Genomic DNA, 27,228 nt, shown 5'->3' on the forward strand with positions numbered 1-27,228 from the left:
CTCCCTATAGTAAAACTGTTTCCCTATGCTTAATATGCTTCTTCAAACTACCCTCTACTTTTCCTTATGAGTCACATTATATTGTGGATATTTGTATGTATGAAGGTTTCTAGGGATGATACTCAGAAAGTTGAATTTTTAATATGTTCCCCAGGTTACTCACTGGAGTATGAGAACTATGGAATATGGCACTGAATACATAAGCCACTGATATCAAATGGAAATGGAGATTCTCATTTACCTAATCCATAGCATCCACCTTTATGCCCAACAATTCCCTAAAAGAGATTCTATTCTAAGATTTCTTTAGGATTAAAGTACATACCTGTAATCCTAGCCCTTGGGAAGGTGAGGCAGAGGGATCATGAGTTTAAGGCCAGCCTGAGTTGTGAGACCCTATCTCAAAGGAAAAAGTCTGTTCACACGTATCTAAAACCTTACCACAGAAGGAGCAAGTCCTTTTGAATTCTGCTTCTTCTTGGGTTTGGAAGGAGTTTGCTTGTCTGAGGCATTGTGAGCTCCACTGATTTGATTCACTTGCCTATAAAACCCATCTGAAAGATATTCCACAGAAACTGATTTAGGTCTTTTCTGATCTCACGCAGAATATAACATTTGTACATAAAGATCTCAAAATTAAGCAATTTTTAAAAACCAGATCAATGAAATTAAAACCAACAGAGCCAGGTGTACCTTATCTCCTGTGGCAAGATTATAATGTATAAAAAGGAATAAAACACACAGATGTGTATAGCAGTTTTTTTCATAATGGTTAAAACTTGGAAGCAACGAAGATATCCTTTAGCAGGTGAATGAATAATAAATAATAAATAAACAAACTGTAGTCTATCCAGACAACTGAGTATTTTCAGTGCTAAAAATAAATGAGCTTGCTAAAGCAATAAAAATACTTGGAGAAAATGTAAATGCATATTACTAAGTGAAGGCAGTCAATCTGCATACTGTATGACCCCAATTAAATAACATCCTGGAAAAGGCACAACCATGGAGACAGTAAAAAGATCGGTGGTTGCCAGGGTGTAGTTGGGAGGTAGGTATGAATAGCAGAGCACAGAGGGATTTTAGGGCAGTGAAACTATTCTGTATATTATAATGGCAGACACATTTGTCACAGCCAGATTGTATAACACAAAAAGTGAACCCTAATGCAAGCTATAGATTTGGGAGTGATAATGTGTCAGAGTAGGTTCATCAGTTATAACAAATGTGCCACTCAGGTGTAAGATGTTTCCAGAGTGGGAGGCTATGTTTGTACAGGGCATGAGGTACATGGAAGCTATTCTTTCTGCTCAATGTTGCTTGAAGCTAAAACCGCTCTACAAAATAAAGACTATTAAAAAATTTTAAAACTCAGTAAGTAAAACAGATCAATAGTCACCAGTTTGACTACCATGGTACTTAACGGCACCATGGGGCAATGTAAGCTTATATTTATTTCTTTAAAAAACAAAAAGGGTGTGTGTGTGGCTGAAGTCGTAGAATACCTTCCTGGCAAGCACAAGGCCCTGAGTTCAAATCCCAGTAACTACAAAAACCAAAAAACCCAAAAAAACCCCAAAGCCCCCCAAAAAACAAAAATCTTTAAAAAAGGAACAAAATAGTATTTACCCAGTAAGCTAATGTAGTATTGATTTTAATTCTATCAATAATTTAGGTAAACTGCACTGCAATTCAGAAGACAACATGAGGTAAATTTGTTTGCGCAGTACTTGCAACATTCACTTAGCACATCCTGAGAACTGACCAGTGAGCAGAATGGAGGGTTATGAACTCATGTGCCCCCTGGTGGTAATCTGATGAAATCACTAATCTTTCTTTCAAAATAATTAAGTATGGCATGATCCCCATATCTGTCAAAATAAAAATACAACCAGGTTTTCTGCCTGGTAGCAAGGGGGTGGTGGGGGAGAAAGAGGGGGGTGGGAAAAAGCGGGGAGAAATGACCAAACATGGTATGCACATATGAATAGAAGAAATAAAAAAATACAACCAGGTTACCTTTTTTGTTGCACCTGGTGTCCCAGACCATGATGTTGCCATCTCTTCCACCTGTACAGAATACAGCTATGGGGAAATGGAAAACTTAAGATGCTACAAAACCAGTCAATGACGCCTGTATTTCTATTTAAGTCTCCTAGAGTACTCTCCGCTAGGTACTGGTCTTGGTACTGGAGATTAAAAAATTTTAAATATGTAACTCCATAATAAATAGAGAAAACAACTGTGAGGGAAGGGATTACAAAGAACTCAATATGCTTATGTAAAATAAAATTTCCACAGCAGAGTCCCTGTGTAAATTTTCTTAAAACCACATAAAATATGTAGTAGTTACAATAAGAAAAATAACAAATAAGCTGAGTACTTAGCATCCTAGGTTCTATATCATATTCTACATGCTTTACACAAATTATCTCAGTCCCCCTTTCAACCTTATCAGGTAGGTATGCTCCCTCCCTAACTTACGGACAGAAAACTTAGGCACAAAGAAGATAAGTGACTGCCAATGTATTCTTGGCAGTACGAATCCACAGCCTATACTCCAAACCTCTAAGCTGTATTGACTTAGAATAAAAAGACCAAGACACTGATATCTCCATGAAATTGTGAAAGGGGTTGTCTCTGGGGTTTGGAAGGAGGGCAATGGAATTGAAAAAAGGAAAATAGGAGACCTTAAATTTATCTTTAATGTTTTGTTCTTTAAAATTAAATTAAAAAAGAGGGCTAAGGATGTAGTTCAGTGCTAGAGTGCTTGCCTACTATTCCCCAGGCCATGGGCTCAAGGCCCAGCATTGCAAAAATAAATTTAAAAAGTATCTCTGTTTCCTATATGGATGAGTAAGCACTTAACAAACTGATCCGCCTGCATTAGTTATAAGGTGGATAAAATGAAAACTACCCGAGTGCTTTGGGGAGGTAAAATTATGGAGGAGAGTCAACACCTGAGGCAAGTGATTGGTCTGGGACAAGTTACTGGTTTGTTTCCTTTTTAGTTCTACCTTGAGGCTAGTCACAGCTGTAGCATTAGTACCAAGCAATATTCCAGTAGGAAAACCTTTCACTTTTCAAGCCAGAGGAACCAGGAAAAGGAGATTAGGGGATAGGAGGAGGAGCAACAAGAATGTCAGAATAAGAGCCCTAGAGAAAGGGAACCCTTAATTCTGTGTTTAAATTCAGTCCAAGTTGGGCCAGTGTGGTGGTTCATACCTGTAATTCCAACTACTTGGGAGGTGGAAATAGGAGAATTGAAGTTTGAGGCCAGCCTGGGCAAAAGTAAATGTGACCCTATCTCAAATACAGTCAGGGTATGGTGAAGCACACTACTTCGGAGGTGGAGATAGGAGAATTGTGATCTGAAGCAGGTCTGGGCAAAAAGCAAGTGTGAGACCCTATCTAAAAAAAGCAAATTAAAGCATAATGGGCTGGGGGCATGGCTTAAATGGAAGAGTAGGTCCTAAATTCAATCTCTGGTACCAACCAAAAAAAATATATATATATGTTTATATATATATTTTCAGTTCAAGTCCCTGGCTGATCCCTAAGGCAAATGTGTAAGAGAAAACTGAAAGTAGCTTGCAACTGAGTTTTAAACTAAGGAACGGAATTAAGATATAAATTATTGCCCTCCTGAAAGTGAAAGTCTCAATTTGAGTCAAAATGAGTTAATAGGTTACCACAGAAACCTTAACTCTTTTCTAAGAAATACAACAGAATCCAGAATCCAGCATCCAACATACCATTCCAAATGACAGCAATTCCGACAGCAGTAGGGAAAAAGAGTATTCTTCAAGGAAAAAGTATTCACTGGGAGACAACCCCATGATAACCCAGATGTTGCCTTATAGACAAGATGGTAAATCAAATATAAACATGTTAAGTGTGGTAAAGAAATCTATACTTCTAATTAATGAAAAGATGATAAATCTCAGTGGAGAAACAAAACTAATAATAAAAAAAAAAGCCCATAGATTTGAGAACTGAAAAACAGTAACTGAAATGGAAAAATTCACTGCACTTAAGCTTAAGTGAAGAATAGAAAAAAGAGAAAGTCATTAAACAAAGACAAACCAATAAAAGTCATTCAATTTAAAGAAGAGACAACAAAATAAGATTGAACATTATGCTAAGTGAAAGAAGCAAGTCACCAAAGAGTACACAGCATATCATTCCACTTACATGAATGAAAAACTAGGCAAATCTATAGGAACAGAAAGGCTGAGGGAATTGTGGATGCAAAATACTGCTTATATGTTAGAGTTTCCTTTTGGGTTGAAGAAAATGTAGTGATAATTACATAACTTTGTAAGTAAACTAAAAACCATTGAAATATACTTTGAATGGGCAGATTTTATGGTATGGTTTGTTCCCTTCGAAACTCATGTTGGAATTTGATTGCCACTTTGGCAGTGTTGGGAAGTGGGGGCCTTTAAGAGGTGATTGGGTCATGAAACATATGTCCTAATGAATGGATTAAACCCTCTATAGATTAATGGGCTATCTTGGGAGTGGTTTTGTTATAAAAGTGAACTTTCTCTGGCCAGCTTGCCGTGTCTCACTGTGTAATGCTCTCCTGACATGTTATGATGCAGCAATAAGGCCCTCACCAGATACTGAAGCCATACTCTTGACCTTCCCAGCCTCCAGAACACTGAGCTCAATAAACCACTACTTTTTAAAAAATTTTGTTATAGCAACAACCACAACAACAAAAAGGTGAAAACAGCACACCAAATTATATTTTGAATTTAAGAAAATTCAAACGAAAAGTCTCAAAAATTCATGGGATAATTTCAAAAGGTCAAATACAAGAGAAGAGTCCCAGAAGAAAGGGGACAGGAGGAGGGGAAGGGAGGAAAACAGAAGAGCTATGAGAGCAAGAGCAAGAAGGTACGAATGAACTAGGGAAAAAAATCAAGAAGAAATGGCAGAAACTTCCCAATTCAGTGAAACATGAAAGAAAAAAGTGGTCAACCCAGAATTTTATATCCAACAAAAATATCCTCAAGAATGAAAATACAAGGACCTTTTCAGATTCAAGAAAACAAAGGTAATTTATTTCTACCAGACTTGTACTAAAAGAAGTATTAAGGCAAGTTCTTTAGGCCGAAGGGAAATGATACCAGAAGAAAGAATAAAGATGGCATTGCCAGAAGGAAATCATGAGTTTAGTTTTGAGTATGTTGAATTTAAGTGCTTGCAGAGAGGCTAAGGACAGAACTACAGATCTAGGACAATATAAGTAGAGTGAGAAACAAACAAGGCAATTTTTAGGTAGAGAATCATATCCAATTTATCAGCCTCATACTCCATTTAAATTTTACAAATAGTTAATAAGTGCCTAGTGCAAGGTTTTGACTTCAACAGACCCTGAAGTCTAACAGAGATATTTGTGGTTTTTCATAAATTTTCACCTGATCTGCAAGGTTATAGAAAAAAATGACTTGAAGACTCTTGACTTTCCAGCATAAGCTGGAAAGAATAACCACAAGAATGGGCCTAAAACCAACTTAATTTCTTTAAAGTTTTTAGTCATATTAGAATCTCAATCATCTATACAGATAAATAGCAACTTTGACAAGGTAAGGATAGAAACAACTGCAGCTTCCTATTTCCCCACTGTAAAGGAAGTTAAGGAGATAAAAACTTAAGCACAAACCTACCTTTCTCAAACTTAGAAAAGGCAACAGACTTGAGGCTGCACTGATGACCTTTGCATGTTCCAATCAGCTCACCAGCTTTTACATCCCAAAATTTGGCTGTTTGATCACCTGCTGCTGTAACCTTTCAAAAATAAGAAGCACAATTTAACAAAGCAACCCTCTACTAGTATTTACCCAGAACCCAATGAAATAAAAGTCACTTACGAGTTTAAGTTCACCAGGGACCCAGGCCAGGTCAAAGACAGCATTCCAGTGAGCCATCCATTCTAAATAAAGAAAATATAAATATGAAATACCCAGATTGTGTTCTGTGGAAGCCATATCAATAGCAGTTTAGGTGCCTTAAAAGCTACAATGAAAATATCAGTGGAAAGCTCTGTGGGCCAAAGAGAGTTGTGGAGTCACAGACATTACACATTTCCTTCAGCACCACATGAGAACTGCCATCCGATATCAAATTACGTCTATGAACAGACTAGCAATGTTTTGTAAAATGGAGTCTTTTTGAAATATTCTCCTAATGGAGCAACTTTAGTTTGATATTCACAGTCCTGCATTCTTTGGCTCTGTGGGGAGGCTTTTTACTTACTGTTCTCTGTATTTCTTATTCTAACCAAACTGGATCACTCCCTATTTTCTTACTATATCCTATTCTTTCCTATCTCTAGGCCTTTGCTAACTCCACCTGGAGTACCCCCTTCCATTTCCATTGGCCTAAATGCAATGGTTCAACTCAAATGTTCTATCCTTCATGAAAAGTTTTCCTGGCTTGCTCTTGTATGTCCACATCATTTGTGGTCTTTGTTTTTCTTCAGTTATTTCAATACTATACTAACTGGTTCTAAACTATTATTTTGCTTTATATCTGGAAAATATGTGATCAATATTTTATTGTTTCTTACCATGTTAGATACGAAGGACCTAACTTTTTAAAAAGAACTATTTTAAACTCTAAATGTATTTTTCTTAATTTTTAGTAAAGGTTTTGCCATAGTTAACAGTTATTATCAGACAGGCAGTCCACAATTTACTTTATTCTGGTCCCTAAGCAGACTTAATGAGAAGTGAATATAATTGGGAAGGTATTCAAATAGTAATTTACTCAGGGCTTTATGAATGACAAATAATGTTAAAAATAAAAATTGTATTTACCTTTGAAGCACTTCTTTTTGCTAGTTTGTGATTCTGTGTTATATAATCTAACGAAGCCTTCTTCATTGGCAACTGCTAATATATGCTCCATACTGGGAGCTAAAAGAAATAAACACATAAAGAGTAACACAAAGTTTCAAGTGATTTTCACAGTACTAAATGACTCAAAACCATAAAAATTATCTTCATATAGTCTCTTATATAGAGAAAGGTTAAATCAAGAGGTACTGGCCAATGGGAAATCAAGGTGTATGATGATATAGGTCATAAGCAGGCTGAGTCTATTTATTGTAAATTTCGCTTTCACACTCTTTTCTCTATTAAACTAATAAGAATGGAAACAAGTACTTTCATTTTTGTTCATATTTCCTTCAATGAGTTATAGAAAGATATTTAAATAGATCAAAAGAAGTACCTACTGGGCAAGATCATTTTCATGGTGGCTGAACCTTTTAACCAATATATTGGTTTGAAAAAATAGTGCTATGATAGTTCTATATGCTTTAGAGGAAATATATAATTACGCTAAATCTACATAGAGATTTAAAAAAAGTCTTTCAAAAATCAGGAGAGAACAGTTACTAGAAAAATTCTAACATCTAATGACTACTTTTCTTTCAAAGGTAGACACTCCAGTATACTTTTCCTCTAAACAGGAAATAATAATTGTTTCTATCCAAGTTTAGCCTAGGTAGTAATTTTCTTACCAGAAGAGAAGGTGCATCCAAAAGGAGGAACTGGGACTCCTGTTTCTCCATAAGAAGTGTGTTCGTCACTATAGCTGCATTGATAGCCAGTTAGAAGGGACTGAAGAGGGTAATGTGAAGACCACCCTAAAACAAGACAATTCCCATTAGAATTACAGTGTAGAATCATATTTTAGCATTTTTCACAAATGCAGAGATAAGTATTTGTTCTTAAAGAGCTTTATATATTTAACGGAGATTCATTTACTTCTAGAATACTCAGTTTCTGGTATTTTCTTAACTAGTCCTAGCTAGTGGTAAGGCAAAGCTTTGTCTGTACCACCTTAAATATAAACTCTCATTGGTATATTAAGATTAGAAGAAACAAAAAGCCCTGGCATATTAAAAAATCTTGCCCCTTCTCCCAACAAAGAGACTACAAAAGCATTACCATAAATTGGTTACTCACTTCAATGAAAATTTTATAGTTTCTCAAGCTACTAGCAACTATCATACATAACCTAGTGCTCAAAGGATTAAATGAAATGTGTTAATGTGGCTACTTAGTGACATACTTGCTAAATAAGTAATAAAGTAATAAGTAATTTCAGCCTTACAGGGCTGAAATTCTAGGATTCTAAAATGTTAAGAACAACCAGTCACAGTACCTTTAAGTACATTAGAACAATTTTAAAGTTAAGCTTTATGTACCTACTGCTAGAAGATATTCAGTTATCCCTGGCTAGTAGTAGGTCAGGGAAGCTTTAGGTAAGACATTGAAAGATGAGTAAATTTTCATTGTATTTAGAACAGAGAGCAAGAAATAGAGGGTGAAGGGAAAGTTTATTCTGAGTTAGACATCTAATGTGTACCATGGTCCTAAACAGCAAGCCATCTTCAGAGATTTTATATGTATGTATACTAACATGTAGATTGAGATACAGATTTGAGGGGTATTTTTTGAAATATTTGCATGGAGTTTACCAGCTAAGCATCCCTAATCTAAAAATCAGAAACCTGAGACTTTTTTGAGCATCATATTGGTACTCAAAATCTTTTGGGTTTTAGAGCACTTCAGATTTCAGAATTTTGGATTAGGGTATTCAATCTGTAAAAAAAAAAAAAAGGGCTGGGGATGTGGCTGAAGTGATAGAGTGCCTGCCTAAGGAAAAAAAAAATCATGTAACAATTACTGAAAGCTAATTGTTCATTAACCAAGCAGCTGAGGAAACAACAAGTTTACAGTTTACTGAGAAAGCTATCTAAATAAACTCACATTTTAGGGTACTTTTTTTTTTAGCATATAAAAAGGATACACTGTGATATTTATATATGTGCTTACAATATATCAATATTCCCCTCCCATCATTCTTTTCCTCCCCTTTATAACAATTTTAATAGGTTTCATTCTATTTTCATACATGACTACAAAATACATCCACCATATTTATCATGATTCACCCTTTGCTCATCCCCTCTCTCCTCCCATTGGTATACACCCCCAGAAAAGAACTGTTTTACCCTCCTGCTTTAGGATACTTTCAATTTTCACTTTTTATCAAAAGTTTTGTTTGGAGAAGACATTTTAGCTTGACAGAATCTCAGCAAATCTAGCTTTGTATGTTCATAGACATAATCTGAAGGAATTAGTAGAAAGGAGGCAAAGAAATTTAATCTAGATTAAATAGTTACTCATGAGCCATTACCTCATAATTTCAATGTCCTATAGCATCATAAACAAGCTGTTAAAAATCTCTAAAGGAATGCAATAATCACTTATGTTAGGTTCATAAATATCCATCTAAAGAATAAATTCTAAAACAAAACCCTCTATTGTAAGGACATTTAGTCTAATGTCCTTATTAGGATTTTAGTCTAATGACTGCAACACACAAATCCAAAAGGGAATCAAATAATTTGGTGGAATTGGATAACTTCATTTTTTCTAACTAAGCAGTGACTCTTCAATTCTGCCTCATTGCTTAGACTATAATATGAAAACTGACAACCAGCCTGAAGTGACTGCCGCAGGGTCCCTACTTATTCATCTATTTCTGCAATTCTCCACAACACATGCTTGATAAGCCACCCTATGCTACTTTTGGATTTTTATTGTGCTATGACCATGAACTGCAATGTTTCACCCACAACACTCATTTGGAAAAGCCTAATCTTGCCTCAGTCTACAGCCTAAGGCCCTAGGGTTACATGCGGACTTCCCAAGGAGTACATCTTCAGATAATCAGTTTCCAGACACTCCACCTCCACATATGTGCATTTCTAAACCTCATCTGAGAAGATGGAGGCATTCCCTTCCCCTCCACTTTCATCACTTCCTTTTTCCACTTTACAAAAGAAAGGCATTTCAGTGCCTACATCTTACACCTTGCATTGACTCAAGATAAAAAACTTCTGGGTATCCGTTAAGTATTTATAAATAAAAACAAAAAATTTCTGGGGTTTCAACTATGAGACAATCGAGACCAAAGGTACTATAAACATTCACCTAAATACATTTTTTTTTTTTTTGGCAGCACTGGGAACTCAGGGACTCATGCTTGCTAGGCAGGTGCTCTACCACCTGAGCCACTCTGCTAGTTCCTAAATCCATTTCTTTAAAGATGTACTTTCAATAAAAATCTACCGTTTGCTTAAAATTACTATTAAAGTCAGGGTTTCCTGCATGCAAAGCAGGTGCTCTACCGCTTGAGCCACACCTCCAGCTCATTTTGCTCTGGTCAGTTTGGAGACGGGGTTCTCACAAAGTATTTGCCTGAGCTACCTTCAACCCTTGATCCTCTCAGGCTCAGCCTCCCAAGTACGTTGGATTACAGATGTGAGCCATCTGCACCCAGCTAAAATTATTTCTATTGTTTCTATCAATTATTTAATACTAATAACTATGGTGATAATTCAGTCCCAGGGAAACTTTTAGACTTTGAAGGCTTATAACCACAGAAGACAGCAATTTAAATACATTTTTTTTCTCACAGAGGAGTATAATAGGGTGATCAGCAAAAGAATTTTTCAAACATACAACTAAATTACATTAGATAAATTTTGTGGGAGAAATAAAATGGAAGTTCGAGAGGGAAAAGCAATCATATAGAATGCCTAGCAGTTAAGGAAGACTTTGCTCATATTTTAAAAAATAGATGACATGATGAGCAAATTATAGCACTATTAAATTCATGTAAAGGGTGATAGAGCATTTTTATTCTCATTAGATGTAAATATTCACAAAATGGACAGAAATTATACTTTTTGCAACTGTTTAAACATATAATAAAAACTTCTAGATAGTAACTTAAAAATACACAGAAGAGTAATCAAATTTCCCTGGTATAAAGATCACTGGGAACAATGTGGACACTAAACTGGAGATGGGGAAACTAAGAGCCCATTTAGGAGACTTGTTATAGTCCAGACAAGAATGAGTTAGGGTCTGGGCCAGGGAAGTGAAATGACCCCATATAGGTAAAGTGGCAGAATCAATGAGAGAAGATGATGGATTCAAGAGATTTTAAGGGAACTTTTTGAGTGTGTAATAGTAAGGCAGATGGAGCCTTTGAGTCACTCAGGTTTTTGGCTAGCAATACTAGTTTAAAATAATAAGGCTATTCCCTAAAATAGGTAATACAGCAGGCTTGGGGAAAAAGCGAGTTCAGTTTTGTGCATTTGAATCAGAGATTCTTGTGGGACTGACCATCTGGGTGAAGATCAACCCACAATTTGTAAAATATGGGGAATGGAAGGTTGCAGGTAGTAGAAAAAGTCTGACTTATGGCTATAATTATCCATGGGCGTAGGTAGAAGAAAAGGCACAGAGGGTGGCATTAAACATTAAAGGGGACAGAAGATGTGTGTACAGATTTCAATAGGTAACATATAATAATGAATAAATTTCAGTGTTCATCACCTAAGGAATATTTGCGAACAGGAGGGAGGAGAAAAAATAGACAGATGGGTAATTAGGAGAAAATCTGTCACAAAATAAAATTTTCACACAAAATTAAGGAGTAGAGGTGCTATAAAAACTTAGGTAATTTAACTTCAAAGAGAATTCAAAACCACTGTGCAGTTCTGCTACTCCTGACAGAGGATGAAGTTACTCAAATAATGTTCTAGGAGGGACAGAATAAACAATTATTTTTGGGTGGTACTGGGGTTTGCACTCAGGGCTTTATGCATGCTAGGCAGGTGCTCTATCACTTGAGACACACACCCCGCCCTAAAAATGGGGCATTTACATTAATTACAAAGATTATCCAAGAGGGAAGTAAGGATGGCATAAAGTCTTAGACTGGGAGTAGGAAGTTGAGAGTCTATTCAATCTTCTTTTCAATATCCTTTTCTTAGACCTACTTCTCAAGTGTAAAGGTTCTCAGATTTTTTTCTCCACGTGGTTTCAAGGGGAAGGAAGACAACTGGGTATAACTGACCTTCATTTCTATTCACGTTAGTTAGGGCAGTTAACTCCTTTATCAGAAAATGATTCAAGTTGATGGGACCCAAACCTAAGCTCAAGTCTCTTATTGCCAATGCTCTAACAGCTTAAAGAACTGTAGAAAAGGTGGACTTTTGCATGCTAACACATGAGCCTGTGGCCAAACGACACTGTGAGCTGAACAACAAAACCCTTTGATCCCATTTCTGGCTATTACCGCTGGCGTTGAAAAACATCTGGAATAATACACTTCAATCTACCAACAGTGGTCACCTTTGGGGGATGTGGTCATGGGCATCTTCCACGCTCTAATTTAGAATTTTTTTAAATGATCCTGTAGTAACGAGGGGGACGGGGAGACGGTGACGCTATTCAAAAGCAAATGTCCTGCCTGTCCTCCCCAAGTTCCTAGACGGAGTTTCTAAACAGCGGGTCACGCTCCCTGGCGCGTAACACCAAATAGTAGAGACCGCCAAGGTTCTGCCACGATCGAGCGGAGCCGAGCTGGCGATCTCACGCTGCCATTCGGGAACACCCCCCCTTCGCCCCCTCCAACACACACATGCATGCGTTTTCTAGTTAACGCGCGATATTGACGTAAGCAGTGAGGGGCCTGGGAGGCCAGTTAATTCAACGTCCTTCCTTCGGCCTACATTACGATTTTAAAAGCCCGATTGCGATTAAAAGTGTCCGGAGGGAATGAAAGTACAACTTTCTTAGAAAGTCCTCGCTAACACTTATCATTCGGGGCATGGGACAACTCGGAGGCTGGGAAACAGATGGGAGTCGGCCCGGATTCGAGGTGGAGCGTTTCGGGGGGAGGGGGAGGGAGGAGGTGAATCCCGCCAGCAACTAGCAGCAGTTAAGACCGTTACTCACCATTTCTCAGGACGCCAAGCTGGGGCTGGCGGAGTACCGAATTGAAGAGCATCTGGGCCAAAAGAAAAGGCTCAGCTGTGGAAAAGGCCGTGAAAAATCACCGCCACGTTCGATATAAATCGTAGCTTGCGCCCTCCACAACACGGGCCCGTTATAGCCTCCAACTCCCGCCACTGTAAGCCCCGGCCGCCAAACTCCGCGCCAAACTGACGTCACGCTCTCTGATTGGCTCCCGCCGCAGCGTCCGTGAGCTTCAGAGTCACTTCCCCCTTCAAATCCCCGCCTCCTTTTCTCCCAGCCGCGGGAACCTAGAGTTCAGGAGCTCCCTGAGCGCCTGCGCGGGGGGCCCACAGAGGCGCCGGCGAACCGCAGGGTGACCAGGGCGCATGCGTAATATCGCTTGACAGCGCGCGGAGGAAAAATCCGCGAGACGGCGGCGGGAGAAGATGGCGGTGCAGGAGCAGAGTTTGCAATCTTTCTGATTAAGCTGGTCGAGTAACTATTCGGGTCATGGCATCAAACTCAACTAAGTCTTTCTTGGCAGATGCGGGCTATGGCGAACAGGAACTGGATGCTAACTCTGCTCTTATGGAATTGGACAAAGGTATTGGAAAGAGCGGGCTGAGCGGGAGAAACGCTCGTGGGGGGAACTGGCGCCACCCTGTGGCGGGGGCCTCGGGAGAGGCCGGGACGACGCATGCGCGTAGGTTTGCTGGGCGGGGAGTGCAGGTTGTTTCTCTGGGTCGAGGGCTCTGGCTGCTTCGGGAGGTTGCAGGAAAATTGCAGGATTACGAGATTGGCTTTACACCAGTTGAACAAGTAGCAGGCTCTAGTGGGGGGCCCGTTTTTACCACTTGAGGGCACGGTATCCCGATTTTCCAACCGTGAAAGTGGTTACATTGTGAAATCGTTGTTCGGTACGTGCAGTTGGGCTTCATCGAGAGCGCTGGATAATTTTTGCCCTGACTTTGTAGCGATTTGTTTTCTATATCTGTTAACAGGACAGGTTAAATACGGCCAAGGCCATCCGAAAAGCATGACCCCTGCTCCTGCTCTACATGAGTTATCTAGCTAGTAGAGGGAGCTTTGGGGTTAGGTCGAGTTGAATTCCAGTTCTTACTTGGTGATGTGGACCACCGACCTCACTTCATGTAGCCTCGGTTTATTGTCTGCATTGTGGGTACAGAAGCACGGAGGTGGCAGGAATGTCGATGCATTTATTTAATGACAAGGAGATACGCCTTCCTTTTTGGATATAGGAGGCAATGGGGGGATATTTGTCAGTAAAGAACTCAAGTATTAACATGAAACCTTTGTTTCAGCGTACCTCAAGGACTTTTTTATTGTAGGGGGAGCATTTTGTCAGTTGGTGCCCACTTAATTCTTGATTAACTGCAGCCAATTGTGTAATGGAGAGCTGAAGTAAAAGTCTTTGGATCTATTTTTGAGTCCACTTTGGGCGCTCTGACTTGGACGTGCCTATTGACTTTGGGGGGAGTTTTTTGTTTTTTAAACTTGTTACATTTGTATGGAGTTGGTATAGATAAGAGTTTCTCAGACCTTGTAGAAAGCTTTTTACCTCCTTATGATCAACATAAAAATGTCACAACACCCCAATTGGATTTTTCTTTGGCAGAGTCACAGTACCTTTAGTACATCCCCATCAACCAAAAATGATGTTGAGTTTTTCTTTCTCTTACCAAAGCCATAGGTCTTTTCTTCTCTGGAATATAAAATTATTAAATGTGTTATTTAAATATAGACGTTGTTAAATATTACGTGATCTTTTCCTCCCCAAGGGCATTTTCTGACAGTAGATAGTTGTAGAAAGGATGAAACACTGAAAAAAAAAAAAAAGAAATCTAGACTTTTAAGTTTGCACATGTAAGGAAAAAAAATCGTAATACAATTTTTCTCTAAAAAAATTTAAAATAGAAATACATTGTATCTGTTAGAAATAAATGGATGGATGGTTATTGAGCAATGAGCCCTCTAACCAGGCAACAGTTCTGGCCCCAGAGTGAGTGATCACATTCAGTTCTCCCAGCAATGCCGGCCGAGTATTTTACAAATTAGTCTCAAGTTCAGAAAGCTAATTTGTAAAAGCCAGAGACAAAACTTTTTTCACCTCACCAATACTGTACCTTTTAAAGCTGTTAGGAAGTTAGGTTATAACAATGGCCAGTTTCAAGAAGGAATATATGGAAACAATTCCATTCACAATATCCTCAAAAAAAAATCAGATACCTAGGAGTAAACTTAACAAAGGATGTGAACGACCTCTACAAGGAGAACTACAAACCCCTGAAGAAGGAGATTGAAGAAGACTACAGAAGGTGGAGAGATCTCCCATGCTCTTGGATTGGTAGAATCAACATAGTAAAAATGGCTGTACTACCAAAAGCAATATACATGTTTAATGCAATTCCCATCAAAATCCCTATGACATTCATCACAGAGATTGAGAACTGTACCCTAAAGTTTATTTGGAAACACAAGAGACTGCAAATAGCCAAGGCAATACTCAGCAAAAAGAGCAATGCTGGAGGTATCACAATACCCGACTTCAAACTATATTACAAAGCAGTAGCGATAAAAACAGCATGGTACTGGCGCAAAAACAGACATGAAGACCAGTGGAACAGAATAGAGGACCCGGATATGAAGCCACACAACTATATTCACTTTATTTTTGACAAAGGTGCCAAAAATGTATGATGGAGAAAAAGACAGCCTCTTCAACAAATGTTGCTGGGAAAAGTGGTTATCTGTCTGCAAGAAACTGAAACTAGATCCATGTTTATCACCCTGTACTAGTATCAACTCAAAATAGATCAAGGACCTTAATGTCAGACCCGAAACTCTGAAGTTAGTACAGGAAGGAGCAGGAAACACTCTGGAAGTAATAGGCATAGGGAAGGACTTCCTCAGTAGAACCCCAGCAGCCCAGCAACTAAGAGAAAGAATGGACAAATGGGACTTCATAAAATTAAAAAGCTTCTGCACAACAAAAGAAATGGTCTATAAACTGAAGAGACCACCCACAGTGGGAGAAAATACTTGTCAGCTGTACATCAGACAAAGGACTGATAACCAGAATATACAGGGAACTTAAGAAACTAAACTCTCCTAAAATCAATGAACCAATGAAGAAATGGACAACTGAACTAAACAACTTTCTCAAAACAAGAAATTCAAATGACCAAAAAACACATGAAAAAATACTCACCATCTCTGGCCATAAAGGAAATGCAAATCAAAACCTAACTAAGATTCCACCTCACCCCTGTTAGAATAGCCATCATCAAAAACACCACTAACAACAGGTGTTGGAGAGGATGTGGGGAAAAAGGAACCCTTGTACACTGCTGGTGGGAATGCAAGCTTGTGCAACCACTCTGGAAAAAAATTTGGAGGCTTCTTAAAAATTTAAACATAGATCTGCCATATTATCCAGCAATCCCACTCCTGGGGATATACCCAAAAGAATGCAACTCAGGTTACTACAGAGGCACCTGCACACCCATGTTTATTGCAACACTATTCACAATAGACAAATGGAAAAAACCAAGATGCCCCACTACTGACGAATGGGTCAAGAAAATGTATTTATACACAATGGAATTTTACTCAGCCGTGAAGAATGAAATTTTATCATTTGCAAGTCAATGGATGGAACTGGAGAACATCATCCTGAGTGAGGTTAGCCAGGCTCAGAAGACCAAAGATCGTGTGTTCTCCCTCATATGCGGACTTTAGATCTAGGGCAAATACAGCAATGTTGTTGGACTTGGGTCACATGACAAGGGGAGAGCACATAAGGGAGGTATGGGGATAGGTAGTAAACCCAAAACATGAAAGCGTTTGATGTCCCCACTCCAGAGGAACTAATACAGAAACCTTGAAGCGACAGAGGTCAACACAAGAAGGGGATCAGGAACCAGTGTAAAGACCAATTAGAGATGAATCAACTTGGGTTGTAACACATTTGTACATGGAAGCAATGCTAGGAATCTCCCTGTATAGCTATCCTTAACTTGACTAGCAAAAATGCTTTGTCTTCCTTTTTATGCTTATGTCTTCTCTTCAACAAAATTAGAGTAAGGGCAGAATAGGTTCTGCCTGGAGGGGAGAAATGACCCAAACAGTGTATGCACATGTGAATAAATGAATAAAAAAAAACAATGACCAGTTTCATTCTGGAATATTTATACAAGAGAAGTTAAAGTATGTGTCTAGAAAAAGACTTGTACCTGGGTGTTCATAACAGCTTTATTAGTAATGCTTTTATTAGTAAAACTGGAAGTAATCCAAATCCTAGCAGTTGAAAATAAACAAATGATGGTATATGTAGACAGTGGAATACTATGTGAAAATGAAAAGGAATGTACTATAGAACCATATGATATAGATGAATGTCAAAATCTATTTAGTAAAATATAACAGACACAAGAGTTATATCCTGATTTTTTTCTTTTTTAATATGAAACTCAAGAACAAGCAGTTCTAAGTTAACATGACAGAAAAAAGATTGTTTCTTATCAGGAACCTGGTCTGATTGGGAGAACTCATAATGGAATGTTTGGAGTGATTAAAACTTCAAATTCCCAGTGCATTTTGCAATATACAAATTATACTTCAATAAAGATTATTTATTTTAAAAAAGCAACCCATTTCATTAGAATATGTATAATTTGGTACTTCAAAGTTTGAGTAGTTTCATATTTTACCTGTTAAAAGTGTTTGTTCTGTGAGCCTGAGGTCATCGGTTCAGAAGGCTACAAATCTCAACTTTTTTTCTAGTTCTAGAACTTCTAGACCAGAGTTTTCCAAAGTATACTCCAAGGAATACCATTTCTGAAATATTTCAACAAGACCCCCCACCCCAACCCCTACCCTTACACACATGACTTATTTGATCAGTGTTTGTACCAGAGATACAGCAGTTAATAAAACCAAACAAAGCTCTCCCTCATGAGGTGTATATTCTAGATTGAGAAAACTGACAATAAGCAAATACAGTAAGCATATTTTATGACAGACTAATAAATCATAGAAAGGAAAATGAAAACAGATGAAGGGGGGCTGGAGAAAACTGGTATGGAGTTGAGTTGGCTTGTTATTTTTGAAGGATACTCAAGAATGGCCTCAAGTGGAGGAGCAAGTCAAAAGGCTCTGAGGCAGAAGCCTACTTTGTATGTTACTATCTGCAGCATGGTGACAACAGCAGGGAGGATGCAAAGATAACCAGAGGCCAGTTCAGTCTATGGAGGGCAATGCAATCCACTGAAAAGACTGGCTTTAATTTTGAGGAAACAACTGAGAATTTTCAGCAGAGCTGTGGCATGATCTGATTTAGCTTTGAAAAGAAATCAGTCTGGCTACTGTATAGGAAGTAGACTGAAGGGAGGGCCAAAGACAGAAATTGGGAGAGCAGTGAGGAGACGTTTGTAATAATCTGAGAAAAGAAAATAGTGGCTTGGGCCAGAATGGTGTTGTGAAGCTGTGTAAAGTGCTTATATGTTGTATATTGAGCTAATGGACTGGATGAAGGTATAAAAGTGATTGGTCAAAAAACTTTGAGGTATTTGATCTGAGCTACTGGAAGGATGTATTGCCTTTTACTGACAGGGTGAAAATCACCATCGTTTTGTGATGATTTGTGATGTTGGTCAGTGACATCCACATGGAGATATTGAATAGGCAGATAGGTATAAGGTAGGACCCTTGACCTCATTTTGAAGAACTGTCATGCAGCACTGTGTCATTAGAAATAAACTGAGGAAATCTGCCATTTAAAGTCGCTGGATATTTATAATCTATTTTACTTTGTTCTGAAACTTTTGAGCAAGCGTGACAGTAAGTAAGTTAATTGTTTCTGATACCTGAAGGAATAAATAGATGCTATTTTCAAGCTGACATAATCCCATTCCTTCAGAATGTAGATAGTAACACAGGTAAATAATAATTCATATGATAACCATTTGTTGAACAAATACTTACTGACCACCTGCATGGTATTAGGCTCCGTACTTAAGATTGGGTTGATGTTAGTGAGCAAGGCTACTTTTTTTTTTTCCTTTTGGCAGTACTGAGGTTTGAACTCAGGGCTTTGCACTTGCTAGACAGGTGTTCTACCACTTAGGCCACTCCACCAGTCCACAAGGCTGCTTTAATGAGCTCCCATTCAAGTGTGAGGAAGCAGGATAGATCAGATAGGGCTTTGTAGGTCAGGACAAGAAGTTTGGGTTTTATGCCAGGCACAGTAGGAAGACGTAAGTTAGAGCTGAGAGCTATGCGTATTGAGCTTCTGTGAAAACTGAACATATAGAAGCAGAATTAAGAGTCATAATCAAATACAACCTATCTGACACATTTCATAATATAATCATTACCCAATAGGTGGCTCATTTTGCATAAATTAGTAAGTGTAACTTTTTCACTAAAGTAGCTTCTTCATAATAGGCCTAAGCATTTAAAAAAAAATGCTTATTGAAAATTGGATGATTTGGAGAGAACTAAGGCAAGATCTCCTTCACTCCATGGGGAGAGGAGTCTTAAAAGGCACCACTCAGCCTACCTGCTGTCTGCAGGGTTGATTTTGGACAGGATGAAGTGAAACCAGTGGGGATGGGGGTGGTCACTCTTACTGCTTTCTTGCTGCTGGTGCAGTGAGAAGAGGAAATGTAGAGAGTAGAGTTACTATTCAAGGTGCTGGTGAACTTAACACTGTGTGAAAAGTGTGATGGTGTGCTTAGTAAAAAATTAATTATGAGATAGAAGTGATATGACTTAGGACAACTATCTGATTGCCTCCTTTGATGTCATCACCTCCTGCAGCTCTACACATCTGAATTCTCACTGTGAAAAAGACCACAAATTGCTATAACCTTGTCCATATTGGAGCACATGTAGTTGGCACTATGATAAGCAAAAATGAGACCTTTTTGGAATTGTCTCTATAGCTCTTCCTAAAGAGAATGGCCTCAGTACCCAGGTGTTACCAGGTGACTAATTCCATGCCATAACTGATCGACTTAGCAGTGGACAAGTGAGCCATATCTAGTCAGATTCTTTCTCTGGAGAATGTTTATTACCAGATCAAATCATCTCTGACATTATTGCTAAGTGGACCTGTAAAATTGCAGAACTGAGGCTAAGGTCAGACTCTTCACTCAAAGCCACATTAAACCAGCATATTAGGAAACCCTGATTCTCAGGCCTAGTTGATGATCCCTTGGTGGGCTATGAACTTATCAGGAACCCAAGGCCCTTTTTCAGTTCTTACTGAAATTACACATTCACCTTTTTTCATTTGACTAAAATCTGCTGTCTTGTAATTTGCAAAGTGAGTTATTAAATGTTCCTACAGGTTGGTATTCATAAGCTAAAATTTGTTTAGAATTCTAAATCAATACTCTTATATGCATATCATACTATATTGTATAATTTACAAGCAGTTTCTGAAATTTTAGGATGTCATGTTTATTAATTATTAATATATCATTAGGTGAGTTGACTCATTTCAGTCATTTCTACTTTTGCTTTTAAAATATGAATTGAAATTGGGCACCAGTGACTCACGTCTGCTACTTGTGAGGCTAAGATCAGAAGTATTGCAGGTTTTTTTTCATTTTTCTTTTATTATTCATATGTGCATACAAGGCTTGGTTCATTTCTCCCCCCTGCCCCCACCCCCTCCCTTACCACCCACTCTGCCCCCTCCCTCTCCACCCCCCTCAATACCCAGCAGAAACTATTTTGCCCTTATTTCTAATTTTGTTGTAGAGAGAGTATAAGCAATAATAGGAAGGAACAAGGGTTTTTGCTGGTTGAGATAAGGATAGCTATACAGGGCATTGACTCACATTGATTCCCTGTGCCTGTGTGTTACCTTCTAGGTTAATTCTTTTTGATCTAACCTTTTCTCTAGTACCTGTTCCCCTTTTCCTATTGGCCTCAGTTGCTTTAAGGTATCTGCTTTAGTTTCTCTGCGTTAAGGGCAACAAATGCTAGCTAGTTTTTTAGGTGTCTTTCCTATCCTCACCCCTCCCTTGTGTGCTCTCGCTTTTATCATGTGCTCATAGTCCAATCCCCTTGTTGTGTTTGCCCTTGATCTAATGTCCACATATGAGGGAGAACATACGATTTTTGGTCTTTTGAGCCAGGCTAACCTCACTCAGAATGATGTTCTCCAATTCCATCCATTTACCAGCAAATGATAACATTTCGTTCTTCTTCATGGCTGCATAAAATTCCATTGTGTATAGATACCACATTTTCTTAATCCATTCGTCAGTGTTGGGGCATCTTGGCTGTTTCCATAACTTGGCTATTGTGAATAGTGCCGCAATAAACATGGATGTGCAGGTGCCTCTGGAGTAACAGTCTTTTGGGTATATCCCCAAGAGTGGTATTGCTGGATCAAATGGTAGATCGATGTCCAGCTTTTTAAGTAGCCTCCAAATTTTTTTCCAGAGTGGTTGTACTAGTCTACATTCCCACCAACAGTGTAAGAGGGTTCCTTCCCCCCCCCCTCCCCGCATCCTCGCCAACACCGTTGTTGGTGGTGTTGCTGATGATGGCTATTCTAACGGGTGAGGTGGAATCTTGGCGTGGTTTTAATTTGCATTTCCTTTATTGCTAGAGATGGTGAGCATTTTTTCATGTGTTTTCTGGCCATTTGAATTTCTTCTTTTGAGAAAGTTCTATTTAGTTCACGTGCCCATTTCTTTATTGGTTCATTAGTTTTGGGAGAATTTAGTTTTTTAAGTTCCCTGTATATTCTGGTTATCAGTCCTTTGTCTGATGTATAGTTGGCAAATATTTTCTCCCACTCTGTGGGTGTTCTCTTCAGTGTAGAGACCATTTCTTTTGATGAACAGAAGCTTTTTAGTTTTATGAGGTCCCATTTATCTATGCTATCTCTTAGTTGCTGTGCTGCTGGGGTTTCATTGAGAAAGTTCTTACCTATACCTACTAACTCCAGAGTATTTCCTACTCTTTCTTGTATCAACTTAAGAGTTTGGGGTCTGATATTAAGATCCTTGATCCATTTTGAGTTAATCTTGGTATAGGGTGATATACATGGATCTAGTTTCAGTTTTTTGCAGACTGCTAACCAGTTTTCCCAGCAGTTTTTGTTGAAGAGGCTGCTGTTTCTCCATCGTATATTTTTAGTTCCTTTGTCAAAGATAAGTTGCTTATAGTTGTGTGGCTTCATATCTGGGTCCTCTATTCTGTTCCACTGGTCTTCATGTCTGTTTTTGTGCCAGTACCATGCTGTTTTTATTGTTATTGCTTTGTAATATAGTTTGAAGTCAGGTATTGTGATACCTCCTGCATTGTTCTTTTGACTGAGTATTGCCTTGGCTATTCGTGGCCTCTTGTGTTTCCATATAAATTTAACAGTAGATTTTTCAATCTCTTTAATGAATGTCATTGGAATTTTGATGGGAATTGCATTAAACATGTAGATTACTTTGGGGAGTATCGACATTTTTACTATGTTGATTCTACCAATCTATGAGCATGGGAGATCTCTCCACTTTCTATAGTCTTCCTCAATCTCTTTCTTCAGAAGTGTATAGTTTTCCTTGTAGAGGTCGTTCACATCTTTTGTTAGGTTTACACCTAGGTATTTGATTTTGTTTGAGGCTATTGTAAATGGAATTGTTTTCATACATTCTTTTTCAGTTTGCTCATTGTTAGTGTATAGAAATGCTAATGATTTTTCTATGTTGATTTTATATCCTGCTACCTTGCTATAGCTATTGATAATGTCTAGAAGCTTCTGAGTAGAGTTTTTTGGGTCTTTAAGGTATAGGATCATGTCGTCTGCAAATAGGGATATTTTGACAGTTTCTTTACCTATTTGTATTCCTTTTATTCCTTCTTCTTTTTTTTTTTTTTTCAAACTTTTTTTTTGTGGTACTGGAGTTTGAACTCAGGGCCTCATGTTTGCTAGGCAGGCACTCTGCTATCTGAGCCACTCTACCAGCCCTTATTCCTTCTTGCCTAATTGCTCTGGCTAGGAATTCCAGTACTATGTTGAATAGGAGTGGAGATAGTGGTCATCCTTGTCTGGTTCCTGATTTTAGAGGGAATGGTTTTAATTTTTCTCTGTTAAGTATAATGCTGGCTGTAGGTTTGTCATATATAGCTTTTATAATGTTGAGGAACTTTCCTTCTGTTCCTAGTTTTCTTAGAGCTTTTATCATGAAATGATGTTGGATCTTATGAAGTATTGCAGTTTGAAGCCATCCCAGGCAAATAGTTTACAGGACCCCATCTCCAAAATAACCAGAGCAAAATGGACTGGAGGTGTGGCTCAAGTTGTTAGTGTGCCTGCTTTGCAAATGCAAAGTCCCGAGTTCAAACCTAGTCACACACACACATACAAATATATATATATTTATGTATACATATATACATACATGTATATGTACGTATATACATATTGCACATGAATTAAGGATTGAGGGTTAGGCATAGTGGATCATGCCTGGAATCCTAGCTACTTAGGAGGCAGAGATGGGGAGGATGGCGATTTGAGGCCAGCTTGGCCAAAAAAAGTTTGAGAGACCTCACCTCAATCAGTAAAGCATGGTGGCATGTGGTGGGGGGGCTGTCATCCTAGTTACCTGGGAGCTATAAATAGGAGAATCATGGTCCAGGCCAGCCTGGGCATAAAAGCGAGACCCTATTAGAAAAATAACTAAAGCAAAAGGATTTAGGGCATGGCTCTTAAGTGCTATAGTACCTACTAGCAAGCACAAGGCCCTGAATTCAAACCCTTGTAATAAAACAAAAAAATTAAGCCTTTGCCATTATCAGTTTATTAAGCTGTGGATTGTTAGGTTATCTCAGAATGTGGTATGTGTTTGTGTTTGTATTTACACCCCACTCTCCAACACAAATATCTTTGATTTTAATGAATAGATTTTATGGTACATATGTGTTACGGTTCAATTTTAAATCAACTTCAGTTCTTAGCTAGAGCAAATATATGTAACAGATTCTCCTAAAATGCTCCTTAATGGTCATACTTCATTAGTGGTGTTTTTAGTAGTTGATGCTAGTCATGTTAGTGATTGCTTAACATATTTTTTTTGGTGGTGGTGGTACTGGGATTTGAACTCAGGGTCTTGTACTTGCTAGGAAAGCACTATACTTCTTGAGCCACTCTCCCAACCCCAAACATTCTTCTGCTTGAGAAGAATGAGCCTGCTTTCCCAAAGGGGGAAGCAAAAACTCACTTTCTGGTTTTCCTTGTCAGAGCGCAATGTCTGACCTAGGCTCTGCCAATCAAGACACACTTCCTTCAGGCTCTATGATTTAGGGGTTAGAGATGCGAGAGGGAAGAGCTGGCAGCAGCAGTGGCTGCAGTGTGTCCTAGAAACACCAGGTGTCATTATCTAATCAGTTTGGCAGTGTAGTATTGGGTATTCTTAGAAGTTTAGCCTTAAAGATGTTTATAAATCTTTCAATAAACTGATTTTCTGCCTAATCACCAAAAGCTGCTAGCTTTTGGTGCTTGCAGCTAAGAACTTCTGATACATGCTTTCTGGAAATACAGGCTGCTTTGAAAACTTGATGAAACCCCCAAATTTACCATAATTTATTATTCTTAGTTCTCTGGAATTTGTCATCTTTTAGAATTCTGCCCTTCTGGCATCACTAATTTGAGTGTTCCATCCTTTCATTTTAATCTCTGTCCTAGTTCTCACTGCAGATGAATTTTAGCACAATAGTTAGGACTGGATTGCAGGATTTGAATTTTAGCCATGCCATTTTTAGCTGTTGTTTCTTAGGCAAGTTACTTAACTATTCTGTTTCCTCATATTAAAAAGGAGGGAAATAATAGTGCCTAACTTCTGTGATTATGATAAGACATTGATAGATGTAAAGTGCTTAGAAGAGTGCCTGACACAGAATAAGCACCTAAGGTGTGCCATCATTGTTATGACTAACTGCTATCTATTTTGCCTGTTCTTTATTTTCACTCAGATCTGAGTATATCACCTCTCTACTTGTCTTTCACTGCCCTGTATGTCCCTTACCCCTTTTCAGGTGAGGTCTTTAGAAAAGCCTTTAATGCTACATAAGCCACCCTAGTCACTTAGACTGTCCCTATCGGCGCTGGGGAGAAGACTCCTGGAGCTTCATTGGCACTTCTTTTGTGTGTGTGGAAGCAGGTGCAGGAGGGATACAGTCATAGCATCTCCATTAGAAATTTAAATTAACTCTCCCATAAAAGATTTTATTGTAAGTATTTGTTAAGTGCTGACAGTATGCATTTTTCTATGGGGAAACCTGTTCCAGGTACCATATAACTAACATGAGTACGTTTACATCACTTACTAGGGAATTGTGTAAATTGCCTGTGCAGATAGATTGACTTTGTGGTTGTCTTTGAACTGCAACATTTTGATAAAATTCATCAGATGTTTCAATCATGAAACACTCTAGAGACTTTCCTTGTGCCCATTTGCAATCATTCCCCTCTCTTTAGCCCCTGGAACTACTGATGTGCTTTGTCCCCATAGTTTTTCCTTTTACAGGATGTCATATAGAATTATCCATTAAGTCTTCAGGCCTGGCTTCTTTAACTCAGCGTAAGGGTTTTTTAGATTCTTTTATGTGATTAAAATAAGATGCTAAAGAAGCTTTAAACTCATGTAATAAAATGGAAATTGAGGGCAGAGCAATCAGACTGGAGTTGCAAGGACCCAGGGGATCACTTAATGCAAGAGGCCAGCCGTCCAAAACTCTGTTTGTCAAAGGTCTGTCTGAAGAAACTACCGAAGAGACCTTAAAGGATTCATTTGAGGGCTCTATTCGTGCAAGAATAGTCACTGACCGGGAAACAGGGTCCTCCAAAGGGTTTGGTTTTGTAGACTTCCACAGTGAGGAAGATGCCAAAGCTGCCAAGGAGGCCATGGAAGATGGTGAAATTGATGGAAACAAAGTTACCTTGGACTGGGCCAAGCCTAAGGGTGAAGGTGGCTTCGGGGGACGAGGTGGAGGCAGAGGAGGCTTTGGAGGCAGAGGCAGAGGAGGCAGAGGTGGATTTGGTGGCAGAGGCCGGGGAGGTTTTGGAGGCCGAGGAGGTTTCCGAGGAGGCAGAGGAGGAGGAGGAGGAGACTTCAAGCCACAAGGAAAGAAGACGAAGTTTGAATAGTTTCTTCTGTTTCTGTCTTTCCCTTTTACATTTGAAAGAAAGGACTCTGAGGTTTTTACTCTGTTACCTGTTCAATGACAGAGCCTTCTGAGGACATTCCAAGACAGTATACAGTCCTGTGGTCTACTTGGAATCCAGATAGATAACATTTCAAGAGATGCCCTGTTGGTTTTGACTGGATATTCATATAAACTTTTTAAAGAGATGAGTGATAGAGCTAACCCTTATCTGTAAGTTGAATTTATATTGTTCCATCCCATGTACAAAACCATTTTTTTCCTACCAAAAAAAAAAAAAATAGGATTTCATGAATCACAGGGTTTGTTGCTATAGAAAGGGATTTTCCCTCCTGTATTTACATTGCTTAAAGAGGGAGACAGTAACAAGAACAAGTTTCAGGGGAACACACTCAATAGATAAGGTACATAAACTACTTAGTGAATGACTTCTGATTTTCCAGTTATTGAAGTCTAGTTGCTCATTTAGGATGGAAGAAGGCTTCTGTGGATGTAAAGGATAATTTAGTTTTAGGTATACTTTTTTATAAAAGGTTCTTGAGAGAGACAGTTTGACCAGCACGGTGGAGATCCAGATGCAATCATGTGTTGCCTGGAGAAAGAATTCAGAGAAAGGACAAAAGTCTGGCAGAGAGTAGCTCTGCTGCAACTTGAACACTTGGTCTTTGGAAAAGCAACTGAGAAGAGCCTACCACAGCCTAAACTCTGTCAAAACCTGAGGTTTCTATGTGTTTTGGAGTTCAGTAGTTGACCATGTATACTCAGCTTCTGACTGCTGTGCTGATCAAACTGTCCAAATACAATTATACAGTAAATGTGTGGCTTTTAGATCTGGCTTCTTTCACTCGGCATGATGATTTTGAGATTGTTTTATGTGGTTAAAATAAAGAAATGTTCCAAGTATAACTTTAATAATCACCAAATTGGGACTTGTTTACTTCATGGTTAACAAACCTTGTGTGTATGTTCCCTGTGAGATTTGTTCTCAGTATTCATCTCCTGCTTTAAACATTGTAAGCAAAGACAAAACCTCTTTGTATGGCAGTAAACTATGTCATTCATGAACTCAGCAGATGATCAGTGACAATCTCCTCACTTTACATGAGTTACATTAAATGACCTCTGATAATAAGGTGTGGTATAATGTTCTCATGGAGAGGGGAATTTCATTTGATGTTTTTATCAC

The 27,228-nt window shown here is 38.6% G+C and overlaps 3 protein-coding genes across 5 annotated transcripts in view; 2 read left to right on the top strand and 1 right to left on the bottom strand.

The window, feature by feature from the left end:
* Dtl (denticleless E3 ubiquitin protein ligase homolog) overlaps positions 1 to 13,168 on the bottom strand; it is a 40,491-nt gene extending 27,323 nt beyond the window's left edge. The window contains exons 1-7 of one of the 2 annotated variants that reach the window (XM_074048375.1): positions 12,843 to 13,168; positions 7,538 to 7,663; positions 6,831 to 6,929; positions 5,883 to 5,944; positions 5,679 to 5,799; positions 2,020 to 2,070; positions 442 to 554 (exon numbers count right to left, since the gene is read on the bottom strand). In XM_074048375.1, the coding sequence (XP_073904476.1) occupies positions 442 to 554; positions 2,020 to 2,070; positions 5,679 to 5,799; positions 5,883 to 5,944; positions 6,831 to 6,929; positions 7,538 to 7,663; positions 12,843 to 12,894 (624 nt within the window). In that variant the 5' untranslated portion in view covers positions 12,895 to 13,168. Of the gene's footprint in view, positions 1 to 441; positions 555 to 2,019; positions 2,086 to 5,678; positions 5,800 to 5,882; positions 5,945 to 6,830; positions 6,930 to 7,537; positions 7,664 to 12,842 lie in introns of both variants that reach the window. The other variant, XM_020172836.2, reaches the window with a different exon arrangement.
* Positions 13,169 to 13,235: 67 nt separating this feature from the next.
* Ints7 (integrator complex subunit 7) overlaps positions 13,236 to 27,228 on the top strand; it is an 85,739-nt gene continuing 71,746 nt past the window's right edge. For both annotated transcript variants that reach the window (XM_074048374.1, XM_020172846.2), the window contains exon 1: positions 13,236 to 13,446. In XM_074048374.1, the coding sequence (XP_073904475.1) occupies positions 13,353 to 13,446 (94 nt within the window). In that variant the 5' untranslated portion in view covers positions 13,236 to 13,352. The remainder of the gene's footprint in view (positions 13,447 to 27,228) is intronic.
* Positions 13,540 to 26,246, top strand: LOC141414021 (nucleolin-like). Its single transcript, XM_074048899.1, has 3 exons — positions 13,540 to 13,545; positions 13,702 to 13,759; positions 25,499 to 26,246. Exons 1-3 carry the CDS (start codon positions 13,540 to 13,542, stop codon positions 26,023 to 26,025), a joined length of 591 nt encoding a protein of 196 aa, XP_073905000.1. The 3' UTR covers positions 26,026 to 26,246.

The sequence above is a fragment of the Castor canadensis genome, chromosome 11 (genome assembly GCF_047511655.1).
Source record: "Castor canadensis chromosome 11, mCasCan1.hap1v2, whole genome shotgun sequence".
Taxonomy (NCBI): domain Eukaryota; kingdom Metazoa; phylum Chordata; class Mammalia; order Rodentia; family Castoridae; genus Castor; species Castor canadensis.